Source organism: Dendrobates tinctorius, unplaced genomic scaffold, assembly GCF_039654945.1.
Source record: "Dendrobates tinctorius isolate UK_male_01 unplaced genomic scaffold, ASM3965494v1 ptg000023l, whole genome shotgun sequence".
NCBI classification, from domain to species: domain Eukaryota; kingdom Metazoa; phylum Chordata; class Amphibia; order Anura; family Dendrobatidae; genus Dendrobates; species Dendrobates tinctorius.
The window spans coordinates 113019-127806 of record NW_027361691.1 but is presented as its reverse complement, the minus strand read 5'-3'; the positions used below and the strand labels follow the sequence as shown (position 1 = coordinate 127806).

At 41.1% G+C, this 14788-nt stretch overlaps 1 protein-coding gene across 6 annotated transcripts in view; it reads left to right on the top strand.

Annotated features, from left to right (window-relative positions):
• Positions 1-14788, top strand: part of LOC141084475 (teneurin-4-like) — a 1565389-nt gene that overhangs the window by 1449821 nt on the left and 100780 nt on the right. For 5 of the 6 annotated variants that reach the window (XM_073569175.1, XM_073569174.1, XM_073569177.1 and 2 more), the window contains 2 exons: positions 1620-1718; positions 3352-3587. In XM_073569175.1, coding sequence (XP_073425276.1) covers positions 1620-1718; positions 3352-3587 — 335 coding nt within the window. The remainder of the gene's footprint in view (positions 1-1619; positions 1719-3351; positions 3588-14788) is intronic. The other variant, XM_073569176.1, reaches the window with a different exon arrangement.

Below are 14788 nucleotides of genomic sequence, written 5' to 3'. Positions count from 1 at the left end.
TTTTTTATTATTAATAATATTTTTATTTATTATTTCTCTATTAATAAAGTAATTGTTTTTTTATTTTAATTTGAAATCCAAAAAGAAATTGTCAAAGATTTTAAAAGATATTTTTTTTTTTTTATGAAAGAGATCTCTGTGTAAGATATTTGTCAATGAAGGAGATGTTAAATGTAATTATTTCTTATCTAACGCTTCTATTAAATTTCCATATTTCATTTTGTCTTCATAGTTTTGGCTTTCAATGTAATCATCCATCATCATGAGTCACGGGGAAACTAGGGGGGCGGGTGTATCCATTCGCTTCTTCTGTGTTAAGTTTTGTGGTTTCTATAAATTTTGTTGTTTTTTTGTTTTGTTTTTTCTCAAATTCCCATCGGTTCATGCCTCTCCCCGCAGCCCTCACCTCACCTTGGCCCTCTATTACAATCATCGCACTTTTCAAGCAATTATGTGGACGCAATTATTTTCCCCAGCTGCTTTCTAGTTGGAAGGCAGTGACCCAAAAAAAAACTATTGAATTATTACAGATTGTGAACCATGTAGCCGGGTCTTTCATCAAGCATTCTTCAAATATTTGCTGTGGGACTTTGACATAATTTTAAATCATCAGCGACTCTTCTTATCTAATTTCTTGGCGAGATTATTAAAGTGAGAAACTCTATTTCTATTCATAAACTGTTGCATTTTTTTTTCGGCATCAAATTTGTCGTTTTTCAATGTATTTAAAATGTTTACAATTTCCCTATTTTGTATGAGAGATAGAGATATATATATATATATATATATATATATATATATATATATATATATATATATATATATATATATATATATATATATTTATATATATATATATATATATTTTTTTTTTTTTTTTTTTCCTCCATTATTGCTAAATTACATGTTTTCATTCACAAAAGCACTGGAAATAGAATTATCAACAAAATATAAATTTCTAAAAAAAATTTTGGTAAAATTTTGTGTTAAAGAAAACACTTGAAAATTGGTCATTTTTGGTATGATTTCGAAACAAAGAGCCTTTGATATTATGAAAATTGATCCAGGTGGGGTTGGGTCAAGTGAAAAATCCAATAAAGGCCATGACTTTAGGTCCCATGGTCCGAGAAACCCCAGGGCACAATCTCTTATTACTAGCCCATTGAATGATTTACAGTAAGTGTTTACAGTATTTTTCTCACTAGGCATGGCATTTGGTATGATGGTGTAGACAAGTGGACTCCGAGAAAGATGGTGATGTTTAAGAGGAACATTATGGGGTCACTTCTCCAAAAAGAAAAAGTCTAAATAATAAAAATTGAGGCATAGTCATAAAAACAAATGAGGAAAACCCAGCACCAAGTCTAAAAGAAACAATATTCATGGAATTTTTCCATAATTGAGTATTAATGGTAGAACGAAAAAGCTGAAAAATATAATTCTATTTTATACAATGTATATGTTTTTTTTATTAAAATTAATTGCAAAGTTTTCATAAATTGTTTTATAGAAATGCATATTTTGACAATTGGTTTTTGCCGGTGGGTACGTTTACAGGAGGAGGTCACTTCATTGATGCATGACTCACGACCTTCATTCATGTTTCCATCTGTGTGTAGAAATATAGCAAAGCAGACATACCTAGAGACATTGCAGGACAACCTCATTGAGATGGACATCCTCCCCACCTCCCGACATGACGGTGCTTACAATGATGGGTATGTGACACATCCTATTAATTGTGTGCCATTTTGCATGAAATCACCCACTCAACCCACTGCACTTACCCGACACTGCTGGCTATAATTACCAAGCACTGGCACTGCTGAGGACATTTTGGTGGCAAATAAGAATCCTAAAAAGGGCCACCACTGTCCCATAGTCAACTATAGTATATAATGATGAAGAGAAGTTTACGGGACTCGATGCAAAACCTGTAAAAGGGCCCCCATCTACCATAAGCCACTTACAATTCCGATGTCCTTTTATCCGGCTTTTGGGAACCTGTAAGCTCCTGAGCCAGGTTTCAACTCTTCCCTCTGCTCCATCTGTAGCTACACCCCTTAAAATAAAGTATATTTTTTTGGTCAACTCAAGGTTGTGAGAAGACCACATAAGGGGTTAAGATGTTTTGGGTTTTGTAGGCAGAACTAGAACAATCCAACTGGCTTTGCTAGAGTAGACCTCAATTTGTGGTCGATCTCGATGAGATTTTCAAAAGGTTTTATAGTACATATGTTTATAGTTTTGAAAATTTTTGGAAACATTAATAGAAAAAGTGCCCAGCCGTGCCATGTATTTTGGTAAAACTTTCATTGTTAACCCATAATTCGCAGACCAGAAGACCTAGTCATGGTGTTTTAATAAAAGAATACCTTTTGGGTTGAAGCTTCAACCTCCTGACGTGTCAGGTCAACTGTCTTTTTGCTTCAATGCTAAGAATTTCCAATTTTTGACTTATGACGCTAAGTTGATTCTAAACTAGAATGAATCTCGCTCTACAATAGTATTCGATCAACATCTGTATGGAGCGTAGTTGAACATCAGTATTGTAAAGTCCGGCTTAGTTGCTGGAGCCATCTATACATCTGTACATAAGGCTTGTCTAAAAAGATGTAGATGGGATTGAAACAAAAACATTAATAATTGGCTGAAATGTAAAAAGTTCTTTCAAATTATTTTATTGAAAGTTGAAAACCAAGCTATGCCCAGTGAATGTTTATAGTACGGTGTGTGTAGTCTGACATTTTATTTCAATAATTAATGTTGGTCGAAATAATTATTTTCGTTAAAAAAAAAAGTACTTTGGTCATTTGTTTGCTATAATATAGATCATTCCAACCAAATGGACAGGCACCTGGAAGTCTTGAACAGTCTTACCATGTATTCCTCGTTCCAGTCTTTTTTCTTTTAAGAAGGTGTGAAGAGATGAATACCAGTGATTTATAAAGTGGTAGTGTTGGAGAGTGGGCTGGGAATAAGAAAATGTAATTATAAAAATTCTGTATTCCAGCACAACAATGGCCATCTCTATGAAAAATATGTTCTCTCTTGTTTGAATTCATTTGTTTTGTAGACTGATGAAATGATTTTCACTTGGGTGTGGTGCATGCTATGTGGATTGTTATTTCATTGAGTTTTTAGGATTTGTAGTGGGCCCAAACATCATGCTAGCTCTGCTGTAGCTTTCTTTTTTTGTAATGTATACCTCTTTAGGTTGTATTATAAAAAAACACTAGGCTTTGTAATCCAATCTCTTACAACTACACAATTCTAGGGGTAGATGTAGACCCCACTACTGTGCCACATTATGACTTTTATCTACAGACTATTTCTTTTCTTTATCTTCAGGCATTTTCTGTTTAAACCAGGAGGCACGTCTCCCCTATTTTGTACAACGTCACCAGGCTATCCTCTGACCTCCAGCACTGTGTATTCCCCACCACCCCGGCCTCTTCCTCGAAGCGCTTTTTCCAGACCTGCCTTTAACCTGCAGAAGCCGTACAAATATTGCAATTGGAAATGTGCTGCTTTAAGTGCTATCATTATTTCTGTCACACTGGTGATCCTCCTCGCTTATTTCATTGGTAAGTGTTATTGTATTGCACTTCTCCTGACAAATGATTAGATTTATATTCTAGATCAATGAATTTTTCCTGTTATATTTATCCATTTTTTTTGTGTTTTAAACTGTTCTTTAATGTCTTTTTTTTTTTTTCAACTTTTTTTCGTTGCTTTTTTGTTTCTTTCTAAATTTTATGTTTTATCAACAAAATAATGAACAGATTATTTAATCTGTCACGATAGCAACTCATTCTGGTCAAGTTTAACTGCCGTAATTACCACCCATAATTACTCATTTCTAAAAGAGCCATGAATTATTAAAATTCAAATTAATCTGTTCAGCTCAGCACAAACACATTTAACAAAGAGTCTGACTGATCTAATCAACAAGAGGGAAAAAGATATTTAATTAGATTTTGATGAAAAATAGTGTTTAATTTATTGCATAATCAATTATTAATTAGCGCAATAAGGAGAACTGGCCGCGTTTACTAATTAACTCATTTAAAAATTATGAATAACCTTTCGGGGTGTAATTGTTTTTCACATCTTGTCACGATGAGGATAATGGCGGTACCCTAACTACACAGATGCCCATGTTGATGGACACGTTGCACGTTGAACTGACAAATTGATCTCTGCAGTCTTTTACGTTTTCATGACATTTACCATGGTGATGGCTGGGCACATTTTTCATTTATGGTTATTTATGCTAAAGTAATTTTTTTTTATTCCAATTAATGAAATTGAGTTATTTAAGAGGCTATTACCATCTCTAACATCTGTGGCATATGAACAAGATCTTGGGTTTGCAGCCAAAAAGAGAACTGAGTGAAGCTTCCCTTTTGGCCCCCGGGGGGTGCAGCTTCCCTTTTGGCCCCCGGGGAGCTGAAGCTTCCTTTTGCCGATCCCCATACAATTGCCATGTATTCAAATCGGTGAGAAATGCACTTGACTTTTTCGTAACCACCATGGACTTTAATCTACAGGGTCCCTCCATTGAAATGTATGGAAAATGCGATGAACAGTCGTCGACAGATACCAATCCTTTTAATACTTGGGGCACCTGTACTTTTTAGGCATTTTAAAGAATTATCTGAGCATATGCTATCAATATTTATGATGGGTATACCCTTTTAAAGGGGGTCGTCCCATTAGCAAGATATATTGCCTTTTCAGGGAATAGGCGATAAATGTATGATTGCGGAGGGTCTGACCTCTTGGACCCTTACCAATCATGAACATGGTGTCTCAAAGTCCCCTATGTAAATGAAGTGGTTTGAGCATGTGCGACCACTGCACTCATCACTATCTACAGGATTGGTAGTCACACATGCTCACTACTACTTCGCTCACACAAGGAAGTTTTTAACCCCCATTCTCGGGATTTTGGCAATTCTACCTAAGGAAACTCATCTTTGAAAAAAAAAAAAAAAAAAAAAAAAAAAAAGATTTTTGGGTGTTGCCATAGGGAAATCCATTTAGTTCCCGTCCTCTTGGAAAAGCAGGAAGTTTGGTTAAAAAAAAAAGTGCAGGGATGTTGGCTACCTTTTTGTAGATTTTTGCAAAAGGGTTTTTAACAACAGCTTTTGACATTGCTTATGTTGGCCAGCCCTTTTATTGGCTTTGTCTGGTATTGCAGTTATTTTTATTTTTTTTTTGTAAAAGTGGTTCAGGGGGCGGGAATCTGTCGCTTTTTTTTCTGCTGTTTTGGTGGAGCTTGTAGTGTGTTGGACTCCCAATTAGTCACCCGTTCTTTGAGTTTTTTTGTTTTGTTTGTTTCATTCACAGCTTATTTCTTGTGGATGTAATATGGCTGTATATACAGCCGTGCTATGATGTGAGGAACACACCTTGAAATTAAAATCCACAATGTGGAACGATGCAGGTTACATTTAAAGGACAAATTTCCTAAAACTGGAATAACTCTTTAATTCCTTGATAACCCGGAGCATCTCCGCCTAATATATTTCATATCAGAAGTAATAAAATACCGTAGAAACAAGAAAGTCTTCCAGAACATCTCAAAAGTCATGTTCTATTTGAAGCACACTTGTTGCCCCTCTAATCCATCCAAGCACTTGCAGCGCCCCTAGGATCTCATATTTTGGGTTCGTAACACACAGCCCGCCATGAGAAGTGTCAGCTTGATGCATGACAGGCTTAAGAGCCCTTGTGGAGAGCTAAGTGTAGCCTGAGGGGAGTCTTAGGTTTCATAGTTGATTGTTCGGGGAAAACTAGTGTTCTCCTGAATTGCCGTCACAGTCATTCGTACCAATCCCCCCCCCCCCCTCCGACTGTATCCATAGACTTTACATGACCACGTTCCTAATCCTTTTTTATTGGTGCAGTAAATCACAGAACTTCTCACATCTGAAGCATTGCAGGGCTTAGTCTGCGTCACAAAATACCATCTAGACCCTTTAAGCTTGGGATGTTTCGGGGCCCGCGAGCGGCGGCGCTCCACGTCACGGCTCAGGTAACGTACCGCCACATGATTGCGAGTTATTTATCGCCTGACAACTGCGAACAATAAAATACAATACAGTGTGAGGACTTTTTATGTCTTCAGTATGAAGTCAGAGTCTTATAGAACCTCATACGTGTAAACACCCGGGCTGGATATAAGGGGATATTATATCCAGTCTGAGATATAGTTGATATTTTTCTTGATTTTCTGATAGGAAACTTTTTTTTTTTTTTTTTATGGCGAAATAAACCAATCCGTGACTTTGGTCTCGGAGCACAATGGCAATCTTGGCTGAGTTATAAAATCTGTTGAGGTTTTGTATGTATGTAGAATGTTTTAGATCGTTCTCAAAAAACTTCCAAAATTGGGGCTTTTTCCAAGTTTTTATGGTAGGCTCTGCACCTTGACCTTCTGTGCCCCTGTGGATCTGTGCGGAGCAGCTTTCACACCTATATGCTAAGTGGAAAGTTCTCCAGCTCCCATAAGTTGTCTGTGAAGATTCTCGACACTGAAAGTAAAAGCTTCCACTCAGCACGAGATGCATGTCTTACCATGACGAAGGAAAGCTCCATGTCCGAAATGCGTTGGTTTTTGCCTTGGATTTTTAATGCACCTGGAACTTTTTAAGCAGTACTACTAAAATGGTGCAGATTTACATCTAAATGGCAGGGCACCTTGGTTTTCTTTTACCCGGCTATATGCCAGTCACAGAAGTGCCTTGGTTACTTTTGGACTTAATTTTTGCCCCTCAAAGGAACCTTGTGGTCCACCACCACTACATTCCCGCAACCACATTAACCAGAGGATAGTGCCGTGGCTATGAGGGCAAACGCAGTCTAAGTTCACATGGAATATAGGTACGGTCTATAGATTTCTGAATCCTAACTTGCAGGGAGATGAGTAATGTTTCAAGGCATCTTCCAATGTATCCGCAACCCATAGACTCTGGGGTTGAAGACCTCATGGCCCAGGAGATTCTCGCAACCCTGCACTCTGATGTCCTCTCTGACCCTACTCATCACGTGGTAGGCTCTCACTTGCTTCTGCCACTTCTTAACCTTGATGAGGAGATCCTACTACAACAGCGCTGGTAGCTTGTACACCCAATGCATACACAGTCTAGCACCACTTTTAGATAACACATCCCTCCTAGCCCCACTCATGGCAACATGGCGGTCAGCATCACAACATTGTCCTGTGTCACCATCAGGCTCACGTGGTCTACACTCAAGCAAGTTTTCTTCTTTCTGTCTAGAGGCCTCCTGGTGGCAAGGAGAAGAGTGGCTAGATCTTTGGCATCGGCCATGTTGGTAGTGGATTGCTGATCATGTAGCACAGTATATGGGGAGACAATCATAAGGTCACACAGTAAGGGTTTAGAACAGTACACAATGGGCCCCCATTGACTTAGAAAGGTCTATCAAGGTTACGGTGGATCTTGGGACACTACCACCTAACTTTGTGCCAGGTCGGGAGAGGGCGAAATACTCAAGACATCAGAAGCCACAGTTTTCTTTAGTAGAATGTTCTTCCACTGTATAGGTAGGTAATTTCTTGACTCTTTTTGGTAGCGTTTTTGATATTTTGATACCGCACATAAGTTGAATTATAAGATGGCCGTATAGGTCATCTGTAGTCAATGTAAAGGGGGAACCTGAGTTTAGGATAAACCCTCTTACCTCTCGTGTGGTGATGCTAGTCACAGCTGCTCATCTCAAAGAGTGGTGATGCCAAAAAGTATTGGATTGCGTTTTGTGGAAATAATAAGCATCAGGTGGCGGTCTTATTTTACCAAACCTTCAAAACCCTCGAATAAAATGCCATTACATTTGTACTTTTCCATAGATCTGATGGTCTTCACTGGCATGGTGGTGAGCTGGTTGTTCAATTTTTGGAATGGAAAACCACGGCAAAAACATAGTGCATAGCTTCTTCCTACAAGTTTGGGAAACCATGGCAAAAACAAGGTGCAACGTGTGAATGTATTCTTATGGGGTTAAGCCGTGTGCATGTAGATTATGTTCATCGGCTGCTTTCGACTCCATTAGCTCCCCAGTCAAATAGACAGAAAGCGGCAGCACGGCTATTACTGAACTTGTGCAAAACTGGGTTAAGCCTCATTTGAGCGCACAAATCATTACCCGTAGAGTAGTGCTGTGTAGCGGAAGCCCATCATCCGTCTCCGAACATCCAGCCATGCAGATACCGCTCTGTCCTCTTATCGCCTCCGTAGTTCCCTCGCTAACACTGTCTGACCTCGTTTAGCTAATTAATAGGAGTCCCCAAAATGGAGCAACCCGGCGGTACTAATATATAGGCACACAAATTAAAAATGAATTACCGTACTTGAATCTTTGGGGCTGTGCTATAATTGATTTTGCTCAGTGAAAACACTGATGCTCATAAGTAGGGAGCAGTTTGGGTCTTTACCTCTCATTGGATAAAGGAGAGTTTGTAAATGGTCCCTGATGATATCGGAGAGGTCCCCAAGGACGTCTCTGAACAGACCTTCATCTGAGAGCTACTGTGGTTATAGTTTCATACACCCGTAGCTAGGTTTTCCTTTACTTTGAGGCTGAAAGCATGCCCGTATTTTAGGGAACTGTTCTGAATAAGCTGTCAGATGGATACAAGAGGAATAATACTATTTCAGGCCATTATATGACTTCTTAGGCTGGTTTCACACTTGCGTTTTTTTTTTTGCGTGATTTTAGCGCTAAAAAACGCATGCGATTTTTTTTCCTATACTTTGCATGGGATGCGCTTATGTGCGCATACACACGCGTTTGTATGCGTTTTTGCGCGCATGCGTTTTTTTGCGGTATGCGCTCGGGCGCACAAAATGCATCCTGTTGCATTTTTTGGGTGTCCGACTTGCCTCAAAAAAACCGCATGCGCGCGCAATGCGTTTTTTTACAGCAAGACACCCATTATAAGTCTATGGGTGCGCATATGTGCGCATTGGCATGCTTATGTATGCGTTTTTTTGCACATGCGTTTTTTTTGTTAACCATGGAATTTAGGGGTTTGGGTTAGAGTTAGGGTTAGTTAAGGGGGTTTAGGGTTAGGGTTTAGGGTTTGGGTTAGGGTTAAGTATGGTTTGGTTAAGGGTTAGGGTCAGGGTCAGGGTTAGGGTTAGGGTCAGGGTTAGGGTTAGTTAGGGTTTAGGGTTTGGGTTAGGGTTAAGTATGGTTTGGTTAAGGGTTAGGGTTAGGGCCAGGGTTAGGGTCAGGGTTAGGGTTAGGGTTAGTAAAGTCATGGTTTGGGTTAGTGTGAGGGGCCACCTAATGTTTGGAAAAAACGCAAACGCGGTAAAAACGCACTAAAAACGCATACAAACGCATAAAAACGCTGCGTTTTTTTCATGCATGCTCATAAAAATGCTTGAAAAAAACGCAGCAGTTGTATGCTTTTGTATGCGTTTTTTCAATGCGTTTTTTTGCGGGAAAAACGCGCTGCAAAAAAAAGCAAGTGTGAAATTAGCCTAACAAGTGTTTTTTACCAGTTTTCACCTCTGCTGGCTCTATTGCTAATTTTCAGTTGTCTCTAAACTAGTGAGTAGAAGCTAACTGCCATGATATCTCCCATACACAGCATACACAGACATGAGGGATTCCTTCTCACCTGTCTCTATATAGCACATGGTAAAAATCAGCAGCAGCAGCATGGAGATTATCCAGAAGTATTGAGCAGTATAGCTGTGTATTCAGCTCTAGGCTGAGATAAAACCTATAAAAATAAGCATCATCATGGAGGACATTATAAAGCAGTATTGAGCAGTGTATGTTATGAATGAGTCACCGTAGGAGGCAAAAGCAGAAATACAAGCTAAGTCCAGAAAACCAGAGAAGTTGGCAACTATCAGGTTCAGGGGTCTGCAATCTATCAACACAACTAGCAGTAGCCGTGGGGGGTTCCTACGATGCCCTAGACCCCTCGATCACAGCCAGAGAAATACATAGGCCTAAAGAAAGAAAGGGGAAATCTAAGCTGCCCCAGAGCAGACCCCAAAGCAATAGGCAGCCCCCAACATATAATGACGGTGAAGCAAGATGAAAATACTAACACAGACAGAAAGATAGACTGAGCAAAGACGGGGCCCCAAAACTACCTAGATAGGAAAGGAAGGCTGCTGTCTGCAATCTGCCAAAACCCTATCAAAGACATAAGCCAACCAGCTGATAAGAAAAAGGCCCTGAAGCAGCTAGGCTTCAAAAACTGAATCAGCACTCAGGTATTTTCAGAAGACAGAGCTAAATGAATTCAGCACACCCCAGCAGGGAATGGCAGAAATCCAGAAAAACAAAGCAAAAACAAAGTCAAAGCACAAAAGCAAAAGGCCGAGCAGCAAACTTGGCTTTGGAGGAGCAGGAATTCAGACTGGTCTCCAAGGATCCCACAGAGAAATCACCCGCAGGGCAGAAGGGCGTCGGCAGCATTATATCCAGTCCGTAACTCCACTCAGCCAGTCACAATCATCAGCCTCAGGTGTTTGACAATCAGGCTCACTACCTTTCTTTACCAGAAGACGGAGTTCCTCGGGCCTCAGTAATGAAGGGGAAAATGAACTCACAACAGTACCTCCCCCTTGAGGAGGGGTCACCGAACCCTCAACTATGCCACCAGGGCGATCAGGGTGAGCCCGATGAAAGGCACGCACCAATCGTTTGGCATGAATATCAGAGGCGGAGACCCAGGAATTATCCTCCTGACCATAACCCTTCCACTTAACCAAATACTGGAGTCTCCGTCTAGCCAGACGGGAATCCAGTACTTTCTCTACCTTATACTCCATGTTACCTTCAACCAATACAGGGTCTGGAGGTGCCACCCCCGGAACAACAGGTTCAACAAACCTCTTCAACAAAGATTTATGGAACACATTATGGATTTTAAATGTGACAGGAAGAGCCAAACGAAAAGAGACCAGATTAATAATCTCCACAATCTTGTAAGGTCCAATAAATCTAGGCTTAAACTTAGGAGAAGCCACCTTCATAGCAATATTTTTTGATGATAACCACACCATATCACCAACCTTAAACTGGGGACTAATGGTCCTATGTCGGTTGGAAAACCGCTGGGCCTTCTCCTGGGAGAGAGATAATTTATCCACCACTTGGTCCCAGATCTGGTACATTCTCTCCACCACAGTGTCAACCCCTGGGCAGGCAGAGGGCTCCACCTGCCCTGAAGAAAATCGAGGATGAAACCCAAAGTTACAAAAAAAAGGTGACATCAAAGTGGCAGAACTAGCCCTATTATTCAAAGCAAATTCGGCCAAGGGCAAAAATGAAACCCAATCATCCTGATCAGCAGAAATAAAACATCTCAAATATGACTCCAAGGTCTGGTTTGTTCTCTCTGTCTGCCCATTGGTCTGAGGGTGAAAAGCAGCGGAGAAGGACAACTGAATTCCCAGCCTGGAACAGAAAGTTCTCCAAAATCTAGACACAAACTGCACTCCTCTGTCAGATACAATGTTCTCAGGAATCCCGTGCAAACGAACCACCTGTTGTAAAAACAGGGGCACCAACTCAGAGGAAGACGGCAACTTAGGGAGTGGTACAAGATGAACCATCTTAGAGAACCTATCACAAATCACCCAAATAGCAGTCATTCTCTGAGAGACAGGCATATCAGAGATGAAATCCATTGAAATATGGGTCCATGGCCTCTTGGGGACAGGCAAAGGCATCAACAACCCACTAGAGCGAGAACACGATTTAGACCGGGAGCACGTCCCACAGGACTGCACAAAATTCCTGACATCACGAGACAAGGAGGGCCACCAAAAAAACCGACTCACCAGATCTCTAGTACCAAAAATACCTGGATGACCAGCCAAAGCAGAGCAATGAACTTCAGACATCACTCTCTTCTTCCACTGGTCAGGAACATACAACTTTCCACTGGGACAACGCTCAGGTTTGTCCTCCTGGAACTCTTCCAGAGCACGTCTCAAATCGGGCGAGATGGCAGAAAGAACTACCCCTTCACCTAAGATGGTAGCAGGCTTGGTCACCACAGGAGAATCAGCAAGGAAGCTCCTAGAGAGGGCGTCTGCCTTGACATTCTTTGTTCCAGGAAGAAAAGAAACCACAAAATCAAAACGTGTAAAAAAACAAGGCCCACCTAGCCTGTCTAGGGTTCAAGCGCTTAGCCGACTCTAGGTAAATCAAATTCTTGTGGTCAGTGAGGACCACGACTTGATGCTTAGCTCCCTCCAACCAATGTCTCCACTCCTCAAATGCCCATTTCATGGCCAACAGTTCCCTATTCCCCACATCATAGTTACGTTCAGATGGAGAGAACCTTTGGGAAAAGAAAGCACAGGGATTCATTTTAGATGTTACAGGATCCTTTTGGGACAAAACAGCTCCTGCACCAATCTCAGAAGCATCCACCTCTACCTGGAATGGAAGTGAGACATCAGGTTGCCGCAAAACCGGGGCGGAGGTGAATCTTCGCTTCAACTCCTGAAAGGAAGAAACAGCCTCCGGAGACCAATTTAACACATCAGCACCCTTTTTAGTCAAATCAGTCAATGGCTTGGCAATACTAGAAAATTTTGCTATAAATTTCCGATAAAAATTAGCAAAACCCAAAAACTTCTGGAGGGCCTTCAAAGAAGTGGGCTGAACCCAATCGTGAATGGCCTGTACCTTGGCCGGGTCCATTTCAATAGTTGACGGGGACAAAATAAATCCCAAAAAAGAAATCCTCTGTACTCCAAAAAGGCATTTAGATCCCTTGACATATAGGGAATTCTCCCTCAAGATCCGGAACACAGTCCGAATATGTTCCACATGAGAATCCCAATCCTTGGAGAAGATCAAAATATCATCCAGATAGATAATCAAAAATTTATCGACAAAATCTCGGAAAATATCGTTCATGAAGCACTGGAAGACAGAAGGGGCATTAGTGAGCCCAAAAGGCATCACCAGGTACTCAAAATGTCCCTCCGGAGTATTAAACGCCATCTTCCATTCATCCCCATGCTTAATGCGAATAAGATTATACGCCCCCCTGAGGTCAAGCTTGGTAAACCAGCAAGCACCTTTAACTCTGGAGAATAGATCAGAAATCAGGGGTAACGGGATACTGATATTTAACAGTAATTTTGTTGAGGGCACGATAATCAATACAAGGTCTTAATGATCCATCCTTTTTGGCTACAAAAAAAAAACCGGCACCCAAGGGTGACGAGGATGGTCTAATATGACCCTTCTCCAACGCCTCCTTAATATAGGATCGCATAGCCTCGTGCTCGGGTACAGATAAATTGAAGATCCGACCCTTGGGAAATTTACACCCCGGGCTCAGTTCAATTGCACAGTCATAACTCCTATGAGGAGGCAGAGACGCAGACTCATTCTCACTAAATACATCATAAAAGTCCGCCAAATAATCAGGAACATCATGCGACTGAGGAGAGATGGAAAACACCGGAGCCTCACTAAAGGCACACCCACAACCCCAACTCACCACAGACACAGATTTCCAATCCAAAACTGGATTATGAATCTGTAACCAGGGAAACCCCAGAACAACATTATCATGCAGATTATGCAACACCAGAAATCTGCAATTTTCTTGATGGTCTGGGGCGAGACCCGCATTACCACCTGGGTCCAAAACTGAGGTTTATTTTTAGCCAAAGGAGTAGCATCAATTCCCCTCAAAGGGATAGGCATCTGCAGAGGTGTCATCGGAAATCCACAACGTTTAGCAAAATCCAAGTCCATTAGGTTTAGGGCTGATCCCGAATCCACAAACGCCTTGGCGGAAAATGTGGACAGGGAGCAGATCAGAGTAATAGCCAGAAGAAACTTAGGTTGAACACCCCCAACAGAAAACGTGTGTGCACAGCGTTTCTCTCGTTTGGGACAGACAGAAATAATATGCGAAGCATATCCACAGAAAAAACACAACTTATTACGCCTTCTGAACTCCTGACGCTGCTCTCTGGAAAAAACTCTATCACATTGCATAGGTTCAGACATTTGTTCAACAGATGGCAACACCTCTCGTGCAGCTTTGCGTTCGCGCAAACGCCGATCAACCTGAATGGCTAATGACATAGAATCGTCAAGACCAGAGGGAACAGGAAATCCCACCATAGTATCTTTTACGGCTTCTGACAGCCCCTTCCGAAAGAGAGCAGCCAAGGCATTATCATTCCAGGTAGTAAGTACTGCCCACTTTCGGAATTTTTGACAGTACAATTCTGCAGAATCACGACCCTGGCTCAATGCCAGCAGGGTCTTTTCAGCCTGAACAATGGCATTAGGTTCGTCATACAACAACCCCAAAGCTTGAAAGAATGCGTTCACATTAGTCAGAATAGGATCATCTGGTTTCAAAGAAAACGCCCAATCCTGGGGATCGCCACGCAGCAAAGAGATGACAATTTTAACCTGCTGCGCGGAGCTCCCTGACGAGTTAGGCTTCAAGGCAAAAAATAATTTACAATTATTTTTGAAATTCAAAAATTTAGACTGATCCCCAAAAAATACATCAGGTGTAGGAATCTTTGGTTCAGCAGCATGTGAATGAGCAAGGTAGGCGGAAATTCCCCGCACTTCCGCAGCGAGCTGCTTCACACGATCAGACAATTGCTTTATCTCCTTGAGAGAAAAAAAAAATCCCCCTACGGCCTCAGAGATATAGAGGAAAAGATATGCACTTTTTTTTTTTTTTTTTTTTACAATTCTTTCCTGCTATTGAGTACCCTAGAATCTGCGGTAT